We start from the raw sequence: 23,585 nt of genomic DNA on the forward strand, positions 1-23,585 counted from the left end.
AAATAAAATTGACCAAAAGTTGGCCCAGTTTTTCTTACACTGTGCACTGACAGTCATAAAATAATCCTCCAAAATAATCCAAAATCTTTCATTGGTCTGCTTATAAGCAATCGATGCACTTACTGTTGAGTTTTATTTTATTTTTTATTATTTTAAAGATTTATTTATTTGAGAGGGAGAGAGAAAACATGAGTGGGGGGAAGGGTAGAGGGAGGGAAGCCGAAAGCTGGCTGAGGGTAGAGCTCAACAGGGGCTTGATCTCAGGAATTTGAAATCATGACCTGAGCTGAAATCAAGTCACTGCCCAACCCAACCAACCGAGCTATCCAGACTCCCCTGTTGTTTTAATAATAGGCTTCCAGTTAGGTATTTTTATTACTGTATCCTTTAGTAAACATTGTATTTGTAATAGTCTTCTATTGCTACAGAATAAATTACCACAAACTTTGTGGCTTAAAACTTATTATCTCATGGTTTCTGGATCTGGGCCAAACATGGTTTAGCTGGGCCGTCTGCTCCAGGGTCTCCCCAAACTATAATTCAGGTGTCAGACATCTCACCAGAGGCTCAAATGGGAAAAGATCTGCTTCCAACTGTTTGACCTTGTTAGGATGAAGTCATTTTCTTGCTGGTTATCAGTAGGGGCTGCTCTCAGCTCCTTGCTATGTAGCCTTTTCCATAAGCCTTACTATGTGGCAGCTTATTTGATTCAAAGCCAGCAATAGAGAGTCTCTCTCTCTAGTCCACTAAGGAGTCTTATATAATGTAATCACAAACCTCCTTTGCCATATTCTATTGATGAGAAGCAGTCCCATGTCCTGCTCACACTTGAGGGGAAGGGATTACACAGGCCATGTGCATGGGGGCTACCCAACATGTTTGCCACAAAATCCTAGGGAAGTTAATATAGAGAACTCCCAAGTGTACAGTTGACCTCTGATGTATGAAGACTCAGCTGTATGTGTTCATTTTGAAAATAAGTTCATAATAATTTGGAATAACTTGGGCTTGTGCAGTTTGAATCTCCAATCTCTGTGATTCCATATATTCTTGCATTTAAGTAATAGATTAGAAATTAAAATGATAGCACAATGATTGTAAAGATAAACTATTCAGCCACCCTACATATTTTTTTTTGAATTTTTGTTTAAAATAGTGAATCAGGGGATCCCTGGGTGGCTCAGCGGTTTAGCGCCTGCCTTTGGCCCAGGGCCTGATCCTGGAGTCCCGGTATCAAGTCCCAGCCTCTCCCTCTGCCTGTGTCTCTGCTTCTCTCTCTCTCTCTCTATGTCTATCATAAATAAATAAAATCTTAAAAATAAAATAAAATAGTGAATCAGGGTATGAACTATGAGATGTAGTTTGTTTTGTGTTTTTTGTGGGTTTTTTTCTGGTAAGTGAAATTTTCATTCACACATGAAATTACTGAATTGAGTAATAAATTTTGTTTATTTTCAATTGTTAATTTTATGACTAAAGAACAAACAAAAAATGATTCCTACGTGATTGTTATTGAAAATAATTTTCTGGTAGAGAGGAGGAAGCATAAAAAAGTTACCCCTCCAGCTGTGAAATATGCTAGTTCTACCACTGTTCCCATTACAAAGTGAGTTCCAACAGGGCAGACTTTTGCTTTGTTCACTGTTGTTTCTTCCCCAGCATTTACAACAGTACCTAGCTCATAGTGGGTGCTCAATATATATGCTGAATGAACAGATAGATGCATGAAGCAATGAATGGACCTGTGACTCCTCTGCAGCCACAACTCTCACCACAGTACTGTCTTTCAGCTCAAGCCCAGCTTATTGGAATAGGGTAGGATTCAGGTGCTGGAGAGATCTTTCTCACATTCAGATTCTTGACCTGAGTCTTTGGACCTCACTGCAAGATTAAAGAAGATGGTGGAGGAAAAAACATATATATTTTTAAAGATTTATTTATTCATGAGACACACACACACAGAGGCAGAGACATAGGCAGAGGGAGAAGCAGGCTCCACGCAGGGAGCCCGATGCAGGACTTGATTCCAGGTCCCTGGAATCACAACCTGAGCCAAAGGCAGACACTCAACCGCTGAGCCACCCAGACGTACCCCCCCACACAATATTTTTTAAATAAAGAAAATGGTGAGGATGCTTAGTTGGCTTAGTTGGTAATAGTACATGACTTCTAAGGTTGTTGAGTTCGTGCCGGTGTAGAGATTACTTAAAAATAAAATCTTTTATTTATTTTAAGATTTTATTTGTTCATGAGACACACACAGAGAGAGAGAGAGAGAGAGAGAGAGAGGCAGAGACACAGGCAGAGGGAGAAGCAGTGTCCATACAGAGAGCCCGAGGTAGGACTCAATCCCGGGTCTCCAGGATCAGGCCCCTGGGCCAAAGGCGGAGCCAAACCGCTGAGCCACCCGGGCTGCCCTATTTTTTTTTTTTTTTTAAGATTTTTTAATTTATTCATTTGAGAGAGAGAGACAGACAGAGAGAGAGTGCACAAGCAGGGGGAGAGGCAGAGGGAGAGGGAGAAGTAGACTCCCCACTGAGCTGGGAGCCCTACATGGGATAGTTCTCAGGACCTGGAGATCATCACCGCAGCTGGAAGGCAGACACTTAACCATCTGAAGCCCCCCAGGCGCCCCTAAATAATATCTTTAAAAAAGTAGGGACGACTGGGTGGCTCTGCGGTTGAGCGTCTGCGTCTGCGTTTGGCACAGAGCATGATCCCCGGGTCCTGGGATTAAGTTCCACATCCGGCTCCCTACAGGGAGCCTGCTCCTCCCTCTGCCTGTGTCTCTGCCTCTCTCTGTGTGTCTCTCATGAATAAATAAATACAATTTTAAAATACAATAAAATAAAAAATAATAAAGGGCCCAAAATTTTGCTTCAGTTAAACACTATTTTGATAACCCAGTTAAAGCTCTTCACATATTATTATGCCAGAAGGGAGACTGAATAGTGGGAGTGGCCCTGAATCCAGGAGGGCACGGTTGCCTTTCTTGCCTGAGGACTTTTGCATTTGCCATTCCGAATGCTTGGAATGTTTGGCCATCAGCCCTTGTCATCCTCCAGGGTTCATTATCCAAGCCACCTCCTCACTCCATCACCTCAGTCCCGGATCATTCAGTCTGCGCTTCCCTGTCACATCCCCAATCATTTTTAAAAAATATTTTATTTACTTATTCATGAGATACAGAGAGAGAGGCGGAGACACAGGCAGAGGGAGAGGCAGGCTCCATGCAGGGAACCCGACGTGGGACTCCATCCCGGGACCCCAGGATCACGTCCTGGGCCGAAGGCAGGCACCAAACCGCTGCGCCACCCAGGGATCCCCCCCCCCCCCCAATCATTTTAATCACTCTGTCCTATGCTTCCATCATCAGTCATTACGCTCGGCTGTTCCTGTCTGGTGAGGAAGGGCCTAGTCTGGCGGGGTCACCGCTGGGTTTCCAGTAACGCGCCTGGCAGGCGGTCAGTGAACGGTGAATTTAATAAATCGCTCACCCTCAAAGGAGGGCAGAAATAAGCGAGCTTCATCGTCACAATCTCAGGAGCCGCGGAAGAGCGTCCCGTGCCCTCTCCCGCCACCCCGAGGCCCGGCCCAAGAGTGAAGGTGCGGGGACATCACGCGGCCCCGGCGCACGGTAGCTCGAGCCCCAGGGCTCCGCGGGCTTGCGCCTCCCCGAGGGCTAGGAGCTACCGCGGGCGGGACAATGCAGGCCCCGCCCACCCCCGGGCCAGCCCAGGTGCGCCGGGAGGCCCGCCGCTCAGGTGCGGCTCCCTGCGCCTGCGCGCCCCGCCTCGCCAGGTGCGCCCCGCCCCCTCACCGACCTGCACCTTCGCGAGCTGCTCGGAGGCGGCCGCCATTGGCTCTGGCGCCCACCGAGCGTTTCGAGGTGCGGCGGGGCTCCGAAGGGTGAGAAGGTCGCTGAGTGTCGCGCCTGGGGCAAGGGGCGAGTGCGGGGGCGGACAGAAGCCGCGCGGGCGTGGGAGGGCGACCGTCAGCCCGCCGAAGGGCCGCGGAAGACTCCGGCCGCCGCCGCACCGCGCGGCCCCTCCGCGAGCGCCCGCACCTGAACGCGAGGCTCTCCAGCGCGCGTGCGCGCCAAGGGTCTTCCCGCCCCCGATCGCGAGACCCTAACGGCCCGCGGCTCGACGCTTCGCCTGCGCTGCCGGGTGGAGCCCGTCATGGCGCAGCTCTGTGGGCCGGGGCGGTGCGGGGCGCTCCTCGCCCTGCTGGCCTCGCTGCTGCTCTTCCGGGCTGAGGCGGCCGACGGAGAACGTGGCGTCCACGGTGAGGGCCGGCCCGGGGCGGGTCCCCGGGGAGGCGTGGAAGGCCGGGCGGGGGCGAAGTAGGAGCGCGGGGGGCCTCGGGCCGGGGCTGAACCGGGCGGGTGGGCGGGAGGGAGTTGGGGGCGGCCCGGTGAAGCTCAGGGGGTGTGGCGGGGCGGGCTCTGGGAGGTGGAGCCTGGGGAAGAGGTTTGGGGGGCCCCGGGAATGAGGACGGGCGGCCGAGCCAGGGGCAGGAAAGTTTCCTGCGGGTAAGGGAGGAGACTTCGGATTATTGACCGAAGAGGAGTGGCTTTGGCCCTTCCTGTGGCAGGAAGTGGGGGAGAGGCCCGACAGAACAGCAGCCTCCTGCTGCCCCGGAGGGCCCTGGGAGGCCAGGCCTGAGAGGGTGGGTGTTGGATCAGGTGACGCTGAGGCAGCTCTGGCTTCTGGGAAGAACCCCTCACGCCCACCTCTTTGGAAGTTGGACCACAGCCTCCCGAGAGATCTTATCTGGTTCAGTTGCGGTAGAGCGCCTCCAAATGGAAAGGTGTTTCTCCGTGAAATCCAAAGGGAGAAGAACAAAAGCATTGGAGGGGAGAAACTTTGCCAAGGTGCAAGAGTGAGGGCCCTGGGGCACCTGGGTGGCTCAGTGGTTGAGCGTCTGCCTTTGGCCCAGGGTGTGATCGAGTCCCCCATCAGGCTCCATGCATGGAGCCTGCTTCTCCGTCTGCCTGTGTCTCTGCGCCTCTCTGTGTGTCTCTCATGAATAAATAGGTAAAATCTTAAAAAAAAAATGGGGACCCCTTGGTATAAGAAGAGTATTGGCATTGAGAAGCAGGGGTTGGGTTCATGGAACTGATCCTTACAGGTTGGTGGAGAATATAAGGCTCTCTACATTCTGTGCAAAGTTTGGCCTGGGAAGGCCTTTTTGAATAAATGTTCTAACCTCAACTGCTTTGGACAAGCACAGCCAGGATTTGAAAAAAAAAAAGAAAGAAAGAAAGAAAGAAAACCCTCTTTTCAAAGAAGAATTCATTGATTCAGCAAAACGTATTGAGTCCCTGTTATGTGTCAGGGATGGTCCTGGCACCGGTGATAACAGCTGTGACTCAGACATGCCAGGTCCCTGCGCTTAAAGAGCTTATATTCTAGTGGGAAGACAGAGACAGTGAGTAAACATTAAGATAAGGAGCAGTCCCCACAGGATTAAATTACTAAGAAGTAAATGAACAGGGTGAAGTCCACAAACAATGTGATGTAAGATGATGGGGCGGCTTTAGCTCAGGTGGTCAGGAGAGGTCTCTGAGGAGGGTGACCTCTTGAGCCCTAACAAGAACCAGGAGGTAGCAGGCACACAAAGACCTGGTGGGTGAGAGTCCAGTTGGAGGTAATGGAGTAAAAGGCTTTGAGGTTGGAGCAAGCCTGATGGTGTTCAAGGAAAAGACAGACGCCTGGGTGGCTCAGGAGGTTGAAAATCTATCTGCCTTTGGCTCAGGGCGGGATCCCGGAGTTCTGGGATGGAGTCCGGCATCGGAGCCTGCTTCTCTCCCTGCTTGTGTCTCTGCCTCTTTCTCTCTCTCTCATGAATAAATAAAATCTTAAAAAAAAAAAAAAAGGAAAAGACAACTATCACACTGGAGCAGGAGTCAGGGTGGGGAGAGAATTGGAGGAGGATGTGAGGGGGGAGAAGTAGGCAGGAGCCAGGTGGCTTCGTAGGCTGGCATTTGGGGTGGAGAGAAAGCAGGATGTGTAGACACCAAGTCATCACCTGTGGTGGCTTCCGAAGGCTGTTAATTTCCCCATACCTGAGGCAGAGAAGAAAAATGAGCTAATGGGCATGTCAGGGGTCAATGGGGGAGAGGATCAGCTCTGTAGGTCAAGTAATCAAGGGTGCAGTGGTCATTCTTACAGTCTAAACCAGAACTCGACAGCTCTTCTGGAGTTTTTTCCAATAATGTGATTATGTTAGGATGTGCTTTCCAGTTACCTGGCCTGGGACTTTATCAAAACTGAGTTTAGGGTTAACCTCAACTGCTTACTCTGAGCGCCAATGTGTTTTTAATCCTTGAAACAACCTGGAGCAGTGGTCTTGCCTTGGGTCACGCGATACTCTTTGAGAAAGTCAGTTGTCTGGCTTCAGAGGCTCTCTCTTTTCCTAATGGCCTTTCTGGTTGCTGCAGCTGGCTGGACCTCCTGACCTTTCAGAAGTATTCTTGCCTGGTTTTGTGAACTAATGACCTTGCTTATCTGAAGTTCTGTTTGTTTGAAAGCTTTCAGTAGTTGAATTTGAGGCGGGAAGTAGTTTTGATTTCTTTTCACCCCTTATTGCCCTTATTTTTCTCAGGAAGCGAGGTTTTCCACTAAGAGCGACATGTTTCTCCAGCCACATTGCAACTGCATAGATGCCACTAGATGAGTATGGTGAAGTGAGAAGGTGTGTAGTGAATGTGTGAGGGGGTGATCATAATGGTTGGTCAAGGAATTTAATCTGTGTGAAGACTGAGGGCACTGAGGGGTAGAGGAAAGGTGTAGGGTCAGTGAATTGTTGGAGTTAAGGTTTTGGAGAGAATGAATAGAAAGACAGGATACAGTGCACAGTGAGTGAGATGCATGAAGCTGAGATTCCAAGAGGCTGTGCTTACTGAGACAAGGTCTAGGCATAACCATTGGGGGGAGAGGCTGAGGGGAAGACCAAATTGTTGGAGAAGAGATCTAGGAACCCAAGAGGCCAAGGATGGTCCGAGGGTCACCCACCTGGGTATGGAAATCACTGAGAACGATGAGAGAGGCAGCATGAGTCATGAAATGAGGCTAGGAGATGATGCACAAGGTGGGGTACAATCTACTTTGATGATGAGATTAATAGCTGGGTTTTGAGAGGGCAGGTGTAGAAGCAGCACCAGGAGCAAGGAGACCTACCTTTTTGGAAGGGCACAAGAGAAGGCATGTCCTCAAGGGAGAACAGGAGTAAGAAAGTGACAAGAATGTTCAGAGAAGAGACTGAGGAAATGAGAGATTTTGTTTAACGTAGTTGCTAAGTTCCAAGCCCCAGAAGTTAGGGGGAAGAGAGATGGGAACAAAATAGGGTGTATATGGGGATGAGGCGGATAATTCAGGAGTCTGGGGTTGATGTGATAAGCAAATGATAGGAGAGTTACGTGGTTTCAAGACTGACAATGTTGGGCAGATACTAGGTGTTGGAGGGCAGATAGGAAGGGGTGTGGGCTGTAGTGGACATGTGGGGTCTGGACAAAGGGTGTCCTGAAACCAGACCCGTGGAGGTGGGGGAAAGCTGATGGTGCCCTGGGTGTTGGCTAGCATTCAGGGAGTCTGCCATGGAAAGCAGACATAGTATAAACTGGCCCAAGAAGCCTCAAACAGACTTTTTTTTTTTAATAGATTTTTATTTATTTATTTATTCATGAAAGACAGAGATAGAGGGGCAGAGACACAGGCAGAGGGAGAAGCAGGCTCCATGCAGGGAGCCCGACGTGGGACTCGATCCCAGGACTCCAGGATCACACCCTGGACTGAAGGCAGCGCTAAACCGCTGAGCCACCCAGGCTGCCTGAGATTTTTTTTTAATGGAAAAATTTGGCTAGGGCTCTGCATGAAAAATGTGAAAGTCAGTGGCATCAGGGCAGTGTTCCCACATAGCACCCATAACTTTTGGAAATGACATATACTGCTCTCCCTCAGTCTTTATGCACTTGGCCTGCCCACCTTATCTCTAAGCATTTGAGTTGTGACCCCCATCCCCACACATCTTAAGAATATGCCGTATTTAGTAAATGGAGGTAGAGAAAACATAACGGCTCTTTATAAATTGTATGGTGTAGGGACAGGTGTGTGTATCATTGCTGTTAGGGAGGGAAAAGCCCTTATCAGGTGGCCACAAATGTGTGTGATTTTTTTTTTTTTTAATCTCTTCCCTGGGTGGATAAGTCTTGTAATTTGGAATGCCACAATATATGTAATTTTAATTTCAGTACAAGGGCAGGTAATACAGTTGGCCCTTGAACAACATGGGGATCAGGGGCACGTCTGTGCAGTTGAAAATTCACAGGTAACTTTTGATTCCTCTGAAATTTAATCTCCTGATAGCCTGCTGTTGACTAGAAGCCTTACCAATAACACAATTAACACATATTTTGTATGTTACGTGTATTAAATACTGTATTACAATAAGCTAGAGAAAAGAAAATGTTATTAAAATCATCAGTACGAAGGTCAACTGTGTATTCTTTTTCAGAATAAAACTTCAGAAATTCCTTTGGGAAGTTTAAGTGTAGTTCCTGCTGGCAATAACTTTATGCCTGACCTTGGGCAGCAGAATTGGCGTTAATGGTTACTGGGCTCATAGTTCTTTGTTGATTGTTCTTGGGACTTTCCACTGGAGAAAAGTGCAGCAGCCTTCATGTTAGAGCCTCCATTGCACTTTCAAGTGATCTTCAGTTTCCATCAACCTCTTGGGTTGATTACAGTCTCCCCCAGAACTTTGACTCTAGGACAAACTTTCCAGCACTTCTCCAGTAAGCATGTTCTTCAGCACCACTCCTTTCTCTTCTCTTAACACCCATAGATGGTTATAATATAAACTGGTCAGAGATAGGACAAAGAACTAAAGTGCAGTTGGTGTTGGTGATCAGCTCAGCGTTCTCCAAAGTAGCATCTTCAAGTATTCTTTTTTTTTTTTTTTTAAGATTGATTTATTTATTTGGGAGAGATCATGCATGCACCTGAGTGGGGGGAAGGGCTGATGGACAGAATCTTCAGACAGATTCTGCTGAGCTTGAGGCCCCACCCCCACCTGGACACTATAGGGCTCCATCCCACCACCCATGAGATCACCACCAAACTAAGAATGTGACACTCAACCAACTGAGCTGCCCAGGTGCCCCTAGTGTCTTCTAGTATTCCTGCCACTTTTTTTGCTTGCAGTCAAAACAGTTTGGTTCCCATATAGTTTGAAATATTTATTCACTTATTTATTCAATACATTTTTATTGAACACCTACCCCGTGCCAGGTACAGTGTTAGGCCCAGGAATCAGAGAACTGAACAAAACCAATGACTTCCTGATCCTTGGCAGCTGCCTTGTAATGAAAGGACAACAGTACAATAAATAAATGAGCAATGAATAGATATCTGGTGATGAGTACCTTAAGAAAAGTAAGGCTTGGTGTGCTTACTACTGAAAATACGGCCTTTGAGGCTCAAATGGTGACACTCTTTAAAATTGAGGGCCTTGGGATCCCCGGGTGGCGCAGCGGTTTGACGCCTGCCTTTGGCCCAGGGCGCGATCCTGGAGACCGGGATTGAGTCCCACGTCGGGCTCCCGGTGCATGGAGCCTGCTTCTCCCTCTGCCTGTGTCTCTGCCTCTCTCTCTCTCTCTCTGTGTGTGTGACTATCATAAATAAATAAAAATTAAAAAAAAATTAAAAAAATAAAATTGAGGGCCTCACTTTCAGGTCCACTGAAACATTCCTTTGCCTTGGTCAGCATTTGAGAGCTCAGCCTGTGGTGTAGAAAGCAAACTTCTCCTCTTTCACTCAGCTCCCCATGCACTTCTCAGTTTTTCCATCCCCAGAGTCATTTGCAATTCTCACACTTGTCTTGAGGTAATTGGCCAGGCCTCTGCCATGTGCTGAGGCCAAATAAGTGATGAGGTAGCTTGAGATTCATGTTAGAGGGGAGAGAATCCTGAAGGGGTCACACTGAGGGGACTTCATCGACCCCAGGAAGTCTTGGTGGCCTACTGGTCACATGACTAATGCGGTTTTCACAGGGACCCCAGAAGCACTAGCGTGAGGATTATGGGTATCTTTTTGCAGTCCTGGTCACAAATGTCATTTCATGTAATGTTTCTGACATCTTTTTGAAAACTGGAAATGAATGCTGGAACATGGATGCTGAGGTCCAGTAACTTTATTTGTTTATGAACTTTATTTATTTATTTATTAAAGATTTTATTTATTCATGACAGAAGCAGAAACAGGCAGAGGGAGAAGCAGGCTCCATGCAAGGAGCCTGACATGGGACTCCACCCTGGGACTCCGGGATCACGCCTTGAGCCTAAGGCAGACACTGAACTGCTGAGCCACCCAGGCATCCCAAAGGAGTCCAGTAACTTTAGAGTTTAGTTACTTTGGAATTATTTGAAGTACATTTTTCATGATTGGAAAACCACTTTAGAAGGAGGGCAGAAAAAAAAAAAAAGGAGGGCAAAATTTTAGCTGTTGTTTTACACACTGATGTTTTTAGATGGCTCTCACCCAGCAGGGTCCTGGGTCAGTGGTTTCTGAACTCCTTGAGTTCATACGTCATATTTTTTTGTCTTTTTCCCTGGGTCTGTCATTTAGAATCTAGGGCATGCTCTTAAGGGGGTAAAAAATATTAGGTGTTATCATAGTTTGTGACCTTTTTTAAGTTGTATTTTATTTATTTGAGAGAGAAAGCAAGAGCAAGGGGAAGGGGGAGGGGCAGAGGGAGAAGCAGACTCCCTGCTGAGCAGGAAGCCTGGACATGGGGACTCGATCCCAGGACCCTGAGATCAAGACCTGAGCTGAAGGCAGATGCTTAACTGACTGAGCTACCTAGGTGCCCAGTTTGTGACCTTTCAAAAGGCCGCTCCGCATAAATATATAGTATGTATGTGGTATCGAAATTTAATGGGATGATTAAGAAAAACATGTCTAGGGCAGCCCTGGTGGCTCAGCGGTTTAGTGCCGCCTTCAGCCCAGGGCCTGATCCTGGAGATCCGGAATCAAGTCCCATGTCGGGCTCCCTGCATGGAGCCTGCATCTCCCTCAGCCTGTGTCTCTGCCTCTCTCTCTCTCTCTCTCTCTCTGTCTCTCTCTCTCTGTCTCTTCATGAATAAATAAATAAAATCTTTAAGAAAAAAGAAAAGGAAAAACATATCTTAAAAGGTTCCTCTTAGAGGAATGATAATGAAATTTTGAGAAATACTATTTGTGGGAGAAGGTTCATTAGCTTTCATCAATTTGTGAAAATGGCCCATGATTCAGAAAAGGTAAAGAGTCCCTAAATATGAGGGGTGCCTGAATGTCTCTCAGTCTCTGCCCTAAATATGAGGGGTGCCTGAATGTCTCTCAGTCTCTGCCTATGGCCCAGGTCATGATCCCAGGACTCTGGGATTGAGCCCCACATTGGGCTGCCTGCTCGGTGGGGGAGCCTGCTCCTCCCTCCCACTTGTGCTGTCTCTGTCTCTCAAATAAATAAATAAAAATCTTAAAGAAAAAAAAAAAGAATCCCTGAATGTAAATTAACAGGCAGTCCCATGAGAGACACTGAAACTGTTTCCTTCCAAGTTATTCAGATGAGCTACTGTGATTCTAGTTAGAAATTTAGCTGGAAAAAAAAAAAAAAGAAAGAAAGAAAGAAATTTAGCTGAGGGTAGAATTTATAGCCCTGTTTGATGAATGTGAGGTGACAGTGGGTAGGAGTGGTGGTTTGCATTGTGATAGTGGCTTATAAAATGTGAACTTTTATATCTAAATATTTTATATCTAAAATGCCAAGGTTTTGGGACACCTGGGTGGCTCAGCGGTTGAGCATCTGCCTTTGGCTCACAGGAACCAAGATTGAGTCCCGTATCAGGCTCCCTATGGGAAGCCTGCTTTTCCCTCAGTCAATGTCTCTGCCTCTCTGTGTCTCTCATGAATAAATAAATCTTTTTTAAAAATGCCAAGGCTTTATATCTAAAACAAAATATTATGAGTCTTATATTAGGTTGGATTTGTCATTGCAAGTCATTGGATTTGACATTGGATAATGTCATTTGTCATTCTTTCCTCATAAGTACCTAAAGTTATTTTAAAGTTTCTGAATTACTTATCCTAATAATGACAACTTCCAAGCACCCAAACCTAGAGGAGATGGTTAGTTGTAGCTTTCTGTATTGAAAACAGAAGCAGTCAAGTATGTGGAACGCAGATAGGTGGATTTCTAGATCACTTTGAAATAAGGCTGATCAAAAAGTGAATGTTAACTTTGGAATTTGGCATAGTGGAATTAAAACAGCTATGAGTGGGCAGCCCCAGTGACTCAGCGGTTTAGCGCCGCCTTCAGCCCAGGGCCTGATCCTGGAGACCTGGGATGGAGTCCCATGTTTGCTCCCTGCCTGGAGCCTGTTTCTCCCTCTGCCTGTGTCTCTGTCTCTTTCTCTGTGTGTGTGTGTCTCTCTTGAATAAATAAATAAATAATCTTTAAAAAAAAAAACAGCTCTGAGTACCTCCCTAATATTCAGGACCTCTTCATACAGAACTTCTTAAAAGATTCTCCCATTCTTTGGTGAAAAGATACTTGAAGGTCTGAATGGGTTACCAGAGCATATTCTTTCTTGTTTTCCTCAGGCTGTGGACTGTTATCTCAGGATAATGTGGGGTTGCTGAACTTTGATCTGTGTGATAGTTTGCCATTGTCTTACTCTGGGTGAAGATAAGGAAAGGTGTCACTTTAGGCTCGGTAAATGGTCACACAGCAGAAAAGGGAGGAGTGATGGTTGAATTGGTTTGATCAGCTTGGACTTGAGGTTGTACTTGGTGGTTTTCCATATCCCCTGTGTCCTGTCAGCATATTCAGTTGGACTTTCTAGTGAACTGTGGCGTCCTTTTTACCTTCATTCTCACTGGCCTCATAAAAATATATTATCTACTGTTTATTCAAAACTTTGTGCCACATGTTTTAAGGGCTTATAATGGAATACAAAACTCATTTAATCTTCATAGCCTTCTTATGTTATTGGTCTGTGTGTCAAAGAAATCCCTCCCATTTGAGTTGTTTTTGAGAAATGCATCTGTAGGGATCCCCGGGTGGCTCAGTGGTTTAGTGCCTGCCTTTGGCCCAGGGCGTGATCCTGGAGACTTGGAATTGAGTCTCACATTGGGCTCCCTGCATGGAGCCTGCTTCTCCCTCTGCCTGTCTCTGTCTGTCTGTCTGTCTCTCTCTCTCTCTCTCTGTCTCTCATGAATAAATAAATAAAATCTGGGATCCCTGGGTGGCTCAGCGGTTTAGCGCTTGCCTTTGGCCCAGGGCACAATCCTGGAGATCCGGGATCGAATCCCACGTCTCCCGGTGCATGGAGCCTGCTTCTCCCTCTGCCTGTGTCTCTGCCTCTCTCTCTCTCACTGTGTGCCTATCATAAGTAAATAAAAATTAAAAATAAATAAAAATAAATAAAATAAAATAAAAAAATAAAATCTTAAAAAAAAAAGAACTGCATCTGTACATGCCCCCAGAATTTACCTCAGTGGGGCCTATGGAGGAAAAGCTGACTAATCTCCTTGCTTTATTAACAGTGAATTCAAGTGCCCTTTCTCAGACAAGTCATTGTCAGGACAGCCTCAAGATTAATAAATAGTGCATTCCAAAGCAGGCAACATAAGTCTAGATGTCATAAAAGGAGACTTTGTGCTAACAAACTTGCCAGAAAACACTTTTATACTAATTAGATCCAGAATATGTATTAAATCACACGAGAGACCCTCACTTCAACTTGGGCTGAGTTATATTTATGTCCTCAAGACAGTTCTCTTGCTAACATTCTCAGCTTTTATTACCAAACTTATTTTATTATTATTTTTAAAGATTTTATTTATTCATGAGAGACTCACAGAGAGATGCAGAGACATAGGCAGAGGGAGAAACAGGCTCCCCATACAGAGCCTGATTCGGGACTTGACTTGATCCCAGGACCCCAGGATCTTGACCTGAACCAAAGGCACCCAACCACTGAGCTACCCAGGTGCCCCTAAATTAAATGGATTTTAAAGAGAAAACTCTGTTACTACAGAATATTTCTGACACCAGCTGAATGGACTTTTCCACAATCAAGCAGTTCTCAGTGGACACCCATTTAACTCACTTCTGACACCAACTCCCTGGAATAGCATGGACCCCATAGGTTACCAGCTCTGTCCCACAAGAGTGTCCCTCCCCCACAGTCAGGTGAAAGTCCCAGGTTGTCACCTGTACTTCCTTTTTTTTTTTTTTTTTAAATATTTATTTATTCATGAGAGACACAGAGAAGCAGAGAACACAGGCAGAGGGAAAAAGCAAGCTCCATGCAGGAAGCCCAAAGTCGGACTCGATCCCGGGACCCCAGGATCACACCCTGAGCCAAAGGCAGACACCCAGCCACCCAGGCATCTCTGTTACATGTACTTCTGACCTACTATAAATCAAGGGTTGCTACAACCCCCTTGGATTTAATAATTGCTAGAATGGCTCACAGAACTCAGGGAGATTCATTTACCAGTGTATTATAAAGGATCCCAGTGAACAGCCAGATGAAGATAGAGTGAAGTCTGGGAGGGTCCCCAGCACAGAAGCTTCTGTCCTCGTGGAGTTTAGGGTAAGATACCCCCCTTGTACATGATGTGTTCATCAGCCCGTCTTTCTTAACTCCTTCGGTTGGGCTTTTTTTTTGGAAGTTACTAGCTCAAACTCTCATCCCGCTCTCCTTCTTGGAGGATGGGGGTGGGATTGAAAATTCCAACCTTTTCATCTTTCCTTTCTTTATGGCATCCAGCCCCCATCCTGAAGCTATCTAGGGGCTGCCCAGCCACTAATAATCTCATTATCACTCCAGAGATTCCCAGGCTCTTAGCTCTTGTGTTAGGGACCCAGGTCAAAGACCAATTATTTGAAGAAAGTTGCCAAATGTTGGATCCATAATCAGAGTTTTGCCTTATCTTCCTGAGTCTTCCAAGATTTTTCCAATTTACATACTTCAAGCTTCTAAAATCTGCATGACTTTTTTTCTTAATCCAGCCAGCTCTAAATCAGTAAATATGTGGCTTGCTGAATTAAAGACTATGGAGTTTATATATTTGCCAGTTTTATTGTTAGGTTCCCATGTTATGAGTGAGGAAATGGGCATAGGAAGGTTAGGAAACAGCCCCTAGGTAAGACAGTGGGCTCATAAGAGGCAGCCAGGGATTCCTGTACACATAGGCTCCTTTATCAGAATGAGGATCTGTCCTGCACGCTTTTGCTAAATGACTTTTCTGTATGTGTCACTCCCCTATGCCAGAGCCTTTGGTCATTTCCTTGTACCTTAGGTTGGCTTACAAGTCCTTTGAATTTCTGATGTGATTGAAATATTTTTTTTTAATAAATTAATTTTTATTGGTGTTCAATTTACCAACATACAGAAAAACACCCAGTGCTCATCCCGTCAAGTGTCCCCGTCAGTGCCCGTCACCCAATCCCCCCCACCCTCCGCCCTCCTCCCCTTCCACCACCCCGTGATTGAAATATTTTACTCTGTGTGATTTTTGATCCAGAGGGTGCACTTTATGGTGACCCCCCCTAGTAGCTATTCAAACCCTTAGTGCTTAGTACTGCTCAGGATACTGAAGAATTTAGCATATTTTTAATCTCTCTTTTTTTAAAGATTTTATTTATTTATTCATGAGAGACACAGGCAGGCTCCATGCAGGGAGTCGGATGTGGGACTCGATTCTGGGACTCCAAGATCTTGCCCTGAGCCGAGGGCAGATGCTCAACCGCTGAGCCACCCAGGTGTCCCTGCACATTTTTATTTATCATGTAGTTTTAAGCTTTTTAAATGAAAATTTTAAACAGAAGGGACCATAATCCACTATCCTGAAAAAAACACTGCTGACCCTTAAAAAAAACAAAAGTAATGCATTTACAGGATTAGAATACTCAACCTGTACTGAAAGATACAGATGGAAAAGAAAAACTGTGGAAAAGCCTGTCTCCCTCCTCCAGTCCCTTTCCTTAAATTAAAGGTACATTCATACACTTACCTAAATTAAAAGTTTAGAAAGGAATTATAATATGTGAACCACCCCCCCCCCCCCAAGGTCTTATATCAGCACACATCATTTGCCCGTTTTGAACAGCGCCAAGTATTCCGTTTTCTGCATGTCTCACAAGTTACTTAACTAGCACAAACAAGATGTCTTGATGGTGAATTTTCAGCTGTTATGGGTCTATGAACAAGCCCTTTGTGGATGTGGTAATCATTGCCCCATTCTCCAAAAACACTTGAATTAAATGACTCTGCTTTCTTTGCTTTTTGATACTGAGGAGTGAGCGGTACTTTTATTTTTTTATGTATAAATAAGATTTTTCAAATGTCTGAGGATTATTCTAACAAAATTTCTCTTTGACCATTGTCCTTAAAATTCTAAGTTGCTTTAATAGAAAAGAGTAGTGCTGTTTTTAATGATGGAAGGGTGTGCTATAGAGTTCTTGGTAAGGGATAAACCTGTGGAATGCATGGTCAGTGTTGTTATAAGAAATGTGAACCCTAGGAGTTTACTTGATAACTTTTTTTTTTTTTTTTAAGATTTTATTTATTTATCCATGAGAGACACAGAGGGAGCAGAGAGAGAGAGGCAGAGACACAGGCAGAGGGAGAAGCAGGCTCCATTCAGGGAGCTCCACCCAGGACTGGATCCCAGGTCTCCAGGATCAGGCCCCTGGGGCCGAAGGTGGTGCTAAATCGCTGAGCCACCTGGGATGCCCTAACTTCTGATCCACATATAAGACTTGGTGAATTCTATAATGACAGGAGTGGAAAATCTGAACACGGTGTTTTTATAAAAAGAAGTGTTGGTTGCTGCCTGGGTATGGCCTGCGAGCTAAGTATGTTTTTTACATTTTTTAATGTTTGAAAAAAATATTTCAAGACATGTAAAAATTACATGAAATAAAATTTCAGTGTCCATAAATAAGGTTTTACTGGAATGACAGCCATGGTCATTCATTTACACGTTTGTCTTAAGGCTGCCTCCGTGCTACAATGACACAGTTGAAAAGTTAGAATAGATGGTGATCCACAAAGCCTGAAATAAAGGCAGACCTTGTTTGTGTGGTTTTCAACATGCACATATTTCAGTTACCACAGTGTATAAACTCTGGGTACTTGGGTCAAAGTACAAGTTTCAGCTATTAGCTCTTCAGTCACAAATTATGTGATTCATCACTGCACATCTGTGACTCAGTTCACACAGCGAAGCATGTGGTTGTGTTGCCTCCTTGTTTCCCAGTGATAGTCCTGTGTTAGTTTACAAAAATGGTTAATCAATAGAGAGGATTGACCAAAAAAGATGAAAAGTGCAGCAAAGAGAAAAATGGTAATGCTGGAAGCACAATTCCAATGGAATGTAAGTGGAGTGATGAAGAACTCGCTAACTTCGGGAATGTTGACACTGCCTTGATTTAGGAGACTGGATATACAATCAGAGAAGCCGAAGTGAGAGTCCATTTATCAACAAAACGATGAAAGTGGTGACAAAAAGATGATGTTCCAATGGAAGTAATGGTAAAAACCTCCGCAAAAAGTAAAGCAACTCTCAGAGTAATTGTGACACTGAAAGTGCAAAGGATAAAATGTTGGAAGGTAATCCAAACCTAGAAAGATGTATGACAGTTCATTAGGGTGAATTGAAAATAATGCTTGCTCCATATCAGAAGTTATATGGCTAAAGACCATCACAAGCATTGTTCAAGCTACTCTTGGTAATTTTTTTTTACAAAGAAATTTAAACACCTTAATTCTCAAGTTTCTAATGTTAGCCACATTGTACTAAGTAAATATTAATTATACCATTTTCCATTCTGTATATTTATAATGCACGATTTTTAATGTTTGACAAATTTAAAGGTCTTGGAAGTTAAATTTTTCCTGTTGCTTTCCACACTATCATGTAAAGCAAGTACTGTCTGTTCACTATTTGGCCCACCATAAAAAAAGTTTGCTGAGCTTGGTCTAGGAAAACAAATGGATGGGAGGAAAGGACCATTTCACGAGTGGCTTCAGACTGCTGAGATGATCCAAGGCTTGCTTTTATAAGGCAGACAATGAGGCAAGAAGTCAGGGTTTTTCAGTGCTTAGACCCATGGGAGTAAAAAGTGTATCAAGGGCTAGGCTCCTAGGAAAGTTCTTTTCACTTGTTTTAGAAGTCAGCTTACTCTGAGTGGATATAAAACGCAAATAAGGGCTGGCTAGGTGGCTCAGTCGATTAAGCATCTGCCTTTCTGGGATCGAACCTCACTTTGGGCTCCTTACTCACTGGGGGCCTGCTTCTCCCTCTGCACGTCACCCCCCCCCCACCCCCATGCTCTCTATCTCAAATAAATAAAATGTTTAAAAACACATCCAAATAAAAGAACAAGCTCTCAAGGTGGCTGTTGGTTTGGGGGAGAGAGCAGGTAGGATTAAGGGGCATATGAAGGGTTGGAATTTGATAAAGCTGAGTAGTAGATACACTTGTGTTAAGGTATTTTCTGTACTTTTCAGAATATTTGGAATAGTTTATTAAAATGACAATTTTTCAAATGACTTAATTATATTTCAAAGTATTTGAAATAGCTTATTTAAATGACTTAATTTTAAAGGCAGTAGTGGCTTTTTGGAGAATGATTAGTACTGTCTTCTTAAGCTTGTAGAGTTACATCAGATTGGTGGTGCCTGGGAGCCTAACTTTGCTGTAATGTCCTTGTTAGTGGGTGACAGCAGGTTATTCTATCCAATTGCACACGAAGGGAAGGTGAGCCATTGGCTTGTTGTCTTGGTCAAAGCTCTAGTGACTTTAGAACCAGAGGAACCTGTTTTCCATGACAAAGGCCAGGCTGTTTGGCAATTTTATAATAGCTAATGTTCAAAATGCCTGCCAGGGGTTTGTAAATTTAGGTTCATATTTCAGATAAAGTGTGATTTTTAACCATTCCTGATGCTTTCCCAAGAGAATGTTGCTGTTTCCTAAAGACAGAAATTCCATTTTTACGTATTCTGAAGTATTTCCAGTTTGGTGCTCCTCATCTTTTCTCCGTTTTTCTTCCTCTGAATTTTGAAAATTTACAGATGTATTTCATTTTGCACTAGCATTTGTGAGCATACACATAGGACCTGAGACACATTTTTCATGATCGTTTCCCAATGCTATTCTAAGGCCAGTATATAGTTTTGTCATCTCTTAGTAGTAATAGAATTATTTATTAAGGAATAACTTCCTGAAAATTTGTCCAAATTCCTCACAGCCTTGGGCAGTTGATGTGGTGTTGTCCGTGACCCTGTCTTTGACCGTGACTGTAAACAGGCCCAGGAAAGGGCCTGGCCTATTGAACCTTCAGATCGTGTTAAGCACCCTGAGGAATGTTTTGGCATTTAGGCATCTTTAGTTTCATATTTTTCCCACTGCCTGTTACTATGCTAACTTTTTCTTTCTGTCCCTCTGAGGGAGGGGTGGTTATGTTATGGCCCAGCTCTAATCCAACCAATGTAAATTCAGATTCAGCTCTGCTTCTTGTTAGCTTAACCATCCCAAGCCTCATTATCCTTGTTTGTAAAGTGGGGATATTGCTATATGATCCACAGTTTTATTTTGACTGTTAGTGCATATAATGTGCGTAGCATAATGCTTTAGTGAAGGTAATAGAAAAGTTTTCAAGAAATAAGTAATGCTCAGCATTTTGGTTCTTTTTTTTTTTTTTTTAAGATTTTATTTTTTAAGTAATCTCTACACTAGACTTGAGGTTTGACTCCACAACCCCAAGATCAGGAGTCACATGCTCAAAAAAAAAAAAAAAAAGGAGTCATATGCTCTACTGACTGAGCCAGCCAGGTGCCCCCATATAGGCTCATTTTTATTTTAACCTTGATCTACCAAAGAACAGTGCTTATTTAACCCAAAAAAAAAAAAAAAAAAAAAAAAACAGTTTAAGGAAGATGATAAGTCACGGAAGCCATGTTACATACTAAAGTGTTTCTGGCTTTTTGTGCAAGTCCATTTGGAGAAATGAGAGTGCACTGATGCTCTTTGGGGTGGAGGGGAAGAATGTGTGGCCTGTGTGTCCATTCGAAAGGACAGTGGCTCCTTTACAGCAAACAGGCAAACCATAACAAAATGCTTTTTCATGAGTTCACTTAAGCCTTGAGAGTAAAATTTCTATCATGGAGGCTTTAAAGTAATTTAGTTTGTAAAACCATATGACCAAAATGAGCATTTTCTTAATCTGACAGGGAGCTTCCAGACTCACAGAAAGGACTCTGACTTGACGCAGTCAGGGTATAGTTAAATTTCATCTTGGTGGAACCTAAGTTCAACCAATTAATCTGCTACTTGAAGTTCTTATTTTTACTCTAATCAAATGTGTGTAAAAAAGGAGATAAGCTTTTTTCTCTTTTCATTATAGAAATTTTCAAATGTACATACGGTTCTTTTTTTTTTTTTTAATTTTTATTTATTTGTGATAGTCATACAGAGAGAGAGAAACAGGCAGAGACACAGGCAGAGGGAGAAGCAGGCTCCATGCACCGGGAGCCTGATGTGGGATTCGATCCCGGGTCTCCAGGATCGCGCCCTGGGCCAAAGGTGCCAAACCACTGCGCCACCCAGGGATCCCTGTACATACGGTTCTGTGAGCCCATGTGGACCATCACTCAGCTTCACCAATTGCCAGCATTCTGTCTTTACAGGCATGCTATGTTTTTAGTCCAAGTCTTCTCCTAATAAAGAGATGTTTCTAAGGGTACCTGGGTGGCTCAGTTAAGCATCCAGTTCTTGATCTCAGCTCAGGTCTTGATCTCAGGGTTGTGAGTTCAAGCCCTGTGTTGGGCCCTGCATTTGGTGTGGAGTCTACTTAAAAAAAAAAAAAATTCTAATTCCCCTGCAACAGAAATGAAGTCCCTTCCTCCTTCCCTCCTACTACATCCAGGGAACTTAAAAATAAGGCTATTTTCTGAAATGTAAACTATGAAGTCAATGTGTGGTCGTTAAGAGCAGATGAGAGCTGCTCTCTGGGACATAATGGCCTCTCAGGCCCACAGGATTTATTGTGAAAAGACAGTCACATCTACAGGAAGAATGTTCCAGTCAGAAAGAGGCATCCGTCGTCAGTGGTGGCAGTCAGGAAAGGAAGTGTCCCAAAGGCACGCCTTGACTGTGGTATCTTGACCGAGGTGTGTCCTGGGTTGTCTACTGTGCACCCCTGGCCTGCCCGGTAGATCCTGATGGAGCAGGATGTTTGTGGGAATCCTGCAGCAGACTTTTCCTTCCTCAGACTCCCAAGTGAGTCTTTCTGAGGTGGTGTGCTGGTTGATGTGTACATCCAACCTGCTTGGCGGTGGTTTTCTCAGCGTCCTCCTGAGCGCTCCAGGCGCGCACATCCCTGCATCTGGTCAGCGGGGTTGGGGGGTGGGTGGGTGCTATCAGTGAGTGTCTGAGCTGACAGATGAGGGCCAGGTTTTCGCAGTGTGACTTCTCCAAGGGAACTGCTGTCTGGCCCTAGATAGGTTTTTACCCTCTTGATATACCCTCAGCTTTGTTTACCCGCACAGGGCGTGCACCGACACCCTTGCTTAGGGAAACCTACCACATTTCCACCCTTGATGAGGTGGTTAACCCATCACATTCTCTCTCTTTTTTAAGATTTTATTTATTTATTCATGAGAGACAGAGAGAGAGAGGCAGAGGGAGAAGCAGGCTCCACGTAGGGATCCCGATGTGGGACTCGATCCCAGACCCTGGGATCATGCCCTGAGCTGAAGGCAGACGCTCAGCCACTGAGCCACCCAGGCATTCTGACCCATCACATTCTCTGCTGTGCTGTCTGGTGGTTCCCACCTAGCTGCCTTCGGCTTTGCTAGGCATTCTCTCCGGTTTTTGTTTTAATTGAGATGTAAGGGACACATGGGTGGCTCAGCGGTTGGGCGCCTGCCTTTGTCTCAGGTCGTGATCCCGGAATGGGATGCGGATCAGATCCAGTCCCACATCAGGCTCCCTGTGAGGAGCCTACTTCTCCCTCTGCCTGTGTCTCTGCCTCTCTCAGTCTGTGTCTCTCATGAATAAATAAATAAATCTTTAAAAAAAATTAATCGAGATGTAATTCACCTGCGATACAGTTCACCTGTTTAAAGTGTATAGGTCCTCTCTTGGATTATTTTGAAAGACTGTCCCAGAAACTGCTCAGGAAGCAAGGCTACAGAGCCATCCGAGTGGTTCCCAGGGTGCTAGCTTGGCAGGGCATTGGATGGGCTGTTCACCTCTGTTGGAGCTGTTGGGCCCTCTCCGCCTTGAGGTCGTTTTCATTTGTGTATGGTACGTGGATCCCATGTGGCTCTTCTCCATCTTGTCTATATATATATATTTTAAGATTTTGTTTATTAGAGAGACAGGCAGAGGGGAGAAACAGGCTCCCTGCAAGGAGCCTGATGCGGGACTCGATCCCGGATCCCGGGATCATGCCCTGAGCCGAAGACAGAGGCTCAACCGCTGAGCCACCCAGGCATCCTCCATCTTGTCCTGGTAATAGCAGTGCTGCCTCAGACATTTGACAGCCAGCGTTGAGCAAATCGTACACCAGAGAACTCTTTTCCTACTGTGTTTTCTTTGGGCCTTGTTGACTGTATATTTTGTGGCTTTGGCACATCGTCAAAGGTATCTGCTCCAGGTGCATACTCAGCTGATTTTGGTTGATGTGTTATGGACAGGAGGTGCCCATATTTTTTTTAACTGCTTTATTAAAGTATTTACATATCATAAATTAGTTGTTTTAAGCATACAATCCAGTGATTTTTAGTACATTTACAAAGTTGTACAACCATCCCTGCAATCTAATTTTAGAATACTTCCATCATCCCCAAAAGATCCTTGTGCCCATTTGCAGTCATCACCATCCCCCAACCCTCCAGCATCAGGCAAGCACTAATCTACTTCCTGCCTCTCTTGATTTGCCTTTTCTGGACATATTAAATGATTCTATTTATATGAAGTATCGAGATAAGGTACTTTTTAATTGGTGGTTTAAAGAATGGTTGCTTTCAAATTAACAAAATTCCTTACTTCAGAATATGCTTTTTCTGTACTAGTTACCTGTGATTTATTGGTGTGTGTGTGAGAGTTCCTTGAGGTTTTGCTCATTACTACAGCCTTTTTTGTCTGTAGATCGATGTTTTATGGAACATTTGGTGTCATGCCCATTGTTGTGATGTATTTTGGGAGAAATGAGATCTTGCCCTCTGCTTTAAGAAGCTATCCCATGGACAGCCTGGATGGCTCAGCGGTTTAGCACCACCTTCAGTCCAGGGCGTGATCCTGGAGACTCGGGATCGAGTCCCACATGGGGCTCCCTGCATGGAGCCTGCTTCGCCCTCTGCCTGTGTCTCTGCCTCTGTGTGTGTGTGTGTTTCTATGAATAAATAAAGAAAATAATAATAATAATAAAAAAAGCTATCCCATAAGTTAGTGAGGTAAACCTAACCATGAAAATAATTAGGAGTAAATGGCAGCATATAACCAAGTGTTGGGCTCTGGGGTACG

General features: G+C 44.8%; 1 protein-coding gene across 3 annotated transcripts in view; it reads left to right on the forward strand.

Moving 5' to 3' along the window:
- The first annotated feature begins 3,621 nt into the window (after positions 1-3,621).
- Positions 3,622-23,585, forward strand: part of SPINT2 (serine peptidase inhibitor, Kunitz type 2) — a 28,796-nt gene continuing 8,832 nt past the window's right edge. For all 3 annotated transcript variants that reach the window (XM_072751637.1, XM_072751647.1, XM_026010125.2), the window contains exon 1: positions 3,622-4,287. In XM_072751637.1, the coding sequence (XP_072607738.1) occupies positions 4,182-4,287 (106 nt within the window). In that variant the 5' untranslated portion in view covers positions 3,622-4,181. The remainder of the gene's footprint in view (positions 4,288-23,585) is intronic.

This window comes from Vulpes vulpes, chromosome 1 (genome assembly GCF_048418805.1).
Source record: "Vulpes vulpes isolate BD-2025 chromosome 1, VulVul3, whole genome shotgun sequence".
In the NCBI taxonomy this organism is placed as follows: domain Eukaryota; kingdom Metazoa; phylum Chordata; class Mammalia; order Carnivora; family Canidae; genus Vulpes; species Vulpes vulpes.